The sequence below is a fragment of the Octopus bimaculoides genome, chromosome 4, assembly GCF_001194135.2.
Source record: "Octopus bimaculoides isolate UCB-OBI-ISO-001 chromosome 4, ASM119413v2, whole genome shotgun sequence".
In the NCBI taxonomy this organism is placed as follows: Eukaryota; Metazoa; Mollusca; class Cephalopoda; order Octopoda; family Octopodidae; genus Octopus; species Octopus bimaculoides.
In genome coordinates, this window is record NC_068984.1 from 76361612 (window position 1) to 76366745 (window position 5134).

Genomic DNA, 5134 nt, shown 5'->3' on the forward strand with positions numbered 1-5134 from the left:
CCAACATCCCTTGACAACCGATGGCGGTGTGTTTACGGCCCCGTAACTTAGCGGTTCAGCAAAAAGAGACCGATAGAATAAGTACTAGGCTTACAAAGAATAAGTCCTGGGGTTGATTTGCTCGACTAAAGGCGGTGCTCCAGCATGGCCGCAGTCAAAGGACTGAAACAAGTAAAAGAGAGTAAAGAGTAAGGAAAAAGACTGAAAACATAAACTAAAAAGCACATGGTGTCCCGGGCGACTGCTCGCATAGAAGCAATGTCATTCACTTCCAGCATTCAGCAAAAACATGTTTAGCCATGAGGAAATATTACTTTGGATGGAAACAGGTGAGTGTTGGCAACAGGAAGGGCATCTGACCTTAGAAAATCTTCCTCAATACACTTCATGTGATCCATGAAATTAAAACGATGATGATGATACTGTTCCAGCTGTATGACTGAATTATTCCTTAAGCCATTAGCATTTGAACCAGCCATATCTGACCCAAATACTCTACAATACTATTATAAAAATAAACAATTACACCATCAAAATATTGAAGATGTGAGATAAATGTATGATTAAATCGAGACAATGTCAATGAATAAGCATTACATTTGACAGAGTAATCTGAATGGGGTATATTCTCCAGCTTGATTAAGTCTTTCATCTTTTACTTGTTTCAGTCAGTAGGCTGTGGCCATGCTGGAGCACCGCTTTGAAGAATTTTTAGTGAAATGAATTGATCCTAGTACTTATTTTCTATTTTAAACTTGGTACTTCTATCAATCGCTTTTGTTGAACTGCTTACAGGGACATAAATACACCAACAACAGTTGTCAAGTGATGGTGAGGAACAGACACACACACACACACACACACACGCACACACACACATATATATATGACAAGCTTCTTTCAGTTTCCGTCTCCCAAATTCACTCACAAGACTTTGGTTGGCCTGAGGCTAAAGTAGTAGACACTTGCCCAAAATGCCATGTAGTGGGACTGAACCTGGAACCATGTGGTTGGGAAGCAAGCTTCTTTAGCCACGCCTGCACCTGTGTAATGAATTATAATTTAGTAGTGATTACTGTAAAAATCCATATATAATATTCTGCTGTGTGTAATACATTACCATTTTTTAAATGTATCTCAATCTCAGTTTTTGGGTCTAAACTGTATTAAAAGCTTATAATACTATGCATGCAGTGGTGCATAATTGCAACAACAGTGGATAATCTATTATAATCTAATGTATTAGTTTCTAGTATTTCATTTTATGTAAAAATATACTGATATACATAATAATAAATTATGTAAAAAAAATAATAAAATTTCATTACGTTATTGTAGTTTATCTTACTAAAAGTTTGCAGACTAACTCCATGTATATTAAATGCACCATGAATTGTAATTAGGGTTGATCTTAATTTTGGTGAAAAAAAAAGAAGGCATGTATTAGACATGGAGTTTTATAGTAATTATATTTCATAGTTTGATAAAACTAAAATTAATTAACCGGTTTGCAATAATTCTAATGAAATATACTACATCTGTATATTTTGCCAGAGATATTGTAAAAGGGTTAAAAAAATTTCCTTGAAATATATTTAAAAAAAATAATCTTGAATTTGAATGGATTTAGTAAAATAGCTAATGTTGTTGTACAAGGTGGCAAGCTGGCAGAATCATTAGCATGCTTAGCAGTATTTCGCCCATCGCTACATTCTGAGTTCAAATTCTGCTGAGGTCCACTTGGCCTTTCATCCTTTCGGGGTTGATAAATTAAGTACTAGTGAAACACCGGGATCGATGTAATCGACTACTCCCCTCCTACCACATTTTAGGCCTTGTGCCTTTACTATAAAGGATTATTATTATTATTATCATTATTATTATTATTATTATTATTATTATGAGGCAGCAAGCTGGCAGAATCATTAGCATATCAGACAAAATGTTTACCAGCATTTCATGTCTTTATGTTCTGCATTCAAACTCTGCCGAGGTCAACTTTGTGTTTCATCCTTTTGCCGTCAATAAATTAAGTACCAGTCAAGTACTGGGGTTGATTTAATTGACCTGCCCTTCTCCCCCAGAATTTTAGGCTTTGTGCCTTTTGTAGAAAGGATTATTATTATCTAAGACAGTGAACTGGCAAAATCAATAACACATTGGGCAAAATACTTTGTAACATTTCATCTGTTTTTACATTGTGAGTTCAAATTCTGCCAAGGTTGACTTTGCCTTTCATCTTTTCTGGGTCGATAAAATAAGTACCAGTTGAATATTGGAGTCGATGTAATCAACTCATCCCCTCCTCCAAAATTGCTGCCCTTGTGGTAAAATTTGAAACTATTATTATTGTCATTATTATTATAAGCTAGTATTTGCAGGAAGTGGAATTACCTACCATAAGCCATCTCATCCCACACTTTTCCATTTCTACCAGTCTACTACTTTGAGCTGGTACTTTATTGATTGATTCCAAAAGAGATGATAAGCATATAGATGTCAAGGGAATTTGAAATCATACCAAAGAGACCAAAAACAAATACTACAAGACATTCTATTTGATGCTCTAACAACTCTGTCAATTCGTTGCCTAAAGGAAATAATATGTTATTTTTACTCCATTACTCAGTCTGTTCAGCTTCTCTCTTATTCTTAAAATTTATTGAAACACATAAACAGCAGTTATGATATATAGTTATGAAAGAGTTAAAATCTTAAGATTTTTTATTTAAATACTATTAAGACATTATAAGCACCAGTTTAAGGCATAAAAGAGTGTAGACCTACTGATGTGACTTAAATCACATCTCTATCTCTTGCCAAATGATCGTGTTACTAAGTTACTCTACAGAGGGCTCGGTAGCTTAATTATGGTAATGTTACTATTACCTGACAAGCTACAGATACATGGTTCAAATCTGCTAATCTTTTCTGTCACAAATTGATGTTTATGTCTAATATATATAAAGTTACAGTGTGATTCTTGGGCATTGGCAATTATTAAACATTGGTAAGTATCAATGCACAATAATCTCAGCCTTTGAGTCCCTTTGTAACTTTTAACTTCTGCCAATTAATAAATAACCCATGCTAGCATGGAAAGCAGGTGTTAAATGGTGATATATATATATACATATGTATGTATATATATATATATATATATATATATATTTAATGATTAGCCGACTCAGATCGACTTTATACATTACTTAATGTTTTGGGGGCACAGAATATGTCTACATCATCAGATGTGGACATGTTCGGCACTCACGAAACTTTAAGTAATGTGGATCTGAGTCAATCTGTTGTTAAATGCATACAACTCCGACTAAATATTTTGAATGCTACTTTCTATCTTTTGTTCACCTACTCTCTCACACACACACATGCACGGATTATCTGGCTGACCATTTGATTAATTATTTCTTTTCAGTTTTTACGTCATCTGAGATACTGTTGTTCCATGCCAAGTTTTATTCTTCATCCATCGTACTGTTTTCAGGATTGATTGCACTATATTTATTATACAGGTAAACTTCACCGGTCATTTCTTTGGTTGTCCTTTAAATTTATCACCTCTTCTCTCATTCCTTGCAATTTTTTTCTTTTACTCCTTTCTCTAACCCTCTCCTTGTCCCACTTTGTGCTTGCAGGCAACATATCTAATTTAAGCATGTGGCTGACTGTGAGTATTTGCCATGGATAGGGCCCAGTCAGGCTGAAATGCTGAAATGATTTTTGTCTGCGTGTGATATATATGGTGTTTTTAAACACAGCAAGTCAATAAAAGATGTTATCTCATAGTAGATTGCCTTTCAATGATGTATTTACATTAAGTGTGATACATAGATGGCTATTATAATTTGATTCTGCTTTGATTGCACATAACAGATTTTTATTCAGCTTAGCAGTGGATGTTTTACTCACTATTTCCTATATATTGAAGTTGACAGATCTCATCTAAACATGTGACTGGCTGTGAGTGTATGCCATTAATAAGGCCCAGCAAGATCAAAATACATCTGGCATTCTCACTAGCTACTGCAGAAACAGTTTTTGTCTCCCTCCTATATATATATATATATATATATATATATATATATATATAGGAAATGCAGCAAGTCCATAAGAGATGTTATAACTCTAGACAAATACTGCAGTAAATTGCCTTTCAATGATGAATTTACATTAAGTATAATGATACATGGGTGACTAGATCATTTTAACACTGCTTCTCTCTGTTGCACACACACACACACACACATATATATATCATCATCATCATCGTTTAACGTCCACTTTCCATGCTGGCATGGGTTGGACAGTTTGACTGAGAACTGGTGAACCAGGCTGAACCAGGCTCAATCTGGTCTGGCAAAGTTATGAGTATGTGTATATGTATCTGTGTGTAGGACTGACTGAATCATTAGCGCTTTGGATAAAATGCTTTGTGATATTAGTTCCAGTTCTTTCCATTCTAAGTCCAAATTTTGCTGAGGTCAGTTTTATCTTTCCTCCTTGCAAGGTTGAGAAAACAACGCACCAGTCTATTAGCAAAATTGTTGAAGTGATAGAAAAAAATGCGTTGCATTTGTTTAAGGCCCTTTACATTCAGAGTACACCAGTGACAACACTTCTGACAAGCTGTATCAACCCTTGTTATTCTTTATGACAATGCTGATGGTATGGAAAGAGGAGACTTAGTACATGGGCAATTGCTAGTTTTCTGTAAAAACAACAAAACAAAAAAAAAACTTGTCCTCTACTCCATAGAGGAACTTCTCCTGTGCATATATAGTCAACTCTCTCTGACAGTGGTCTTAAATGTAAATGTAGAAATACACATATATTTATAATCACAGTCAATCTTCCAATCAAACCAAGGAAATTATATTTTCATTGGTTTTTCAAATTACTGATTGTTTGTCAGTTGCATTTTGTGATTGAAGTGTCATCGATACTTTAGTGATGAAGCAAGTTTTGAACTCAGAATGCATAAATCTGGAACAGGAACTGCAAGGCATCCTGTCTGATGCTGTAAGAGTTCTGCCAGTCCACTATCCTTGGCAATTTCATTTTTTTTTTTTTTTTATTGGCCCTAAAATGTTGGAAAGAAAAGCTGCTCTCAGTATAT

The 5134-nt window shown here is 34.6% G+C and overlaps 1 protein-coding gene across 1 annotated transcript in view; it reads left to right on the plus strand.

Annotated features, from left to right (window-relative positions):
* The window catches only part of LOC106878824 (uncharacterized), a 241418-nt gene that overhangs the window by 216076 nt on the left and 20208 nt on the right, over positions 1-5134 (plus strand). The window contains exon 13 of the mRNA XM_052967637.1: positions 3434-3530. Within this exon, the coding sequence (XP_052823597.1) occupies positions 3434-3530 (97 nt within the window). The remainder of the gene's footprint in view (positions 1-3433; positions 3531-5134) is intronic.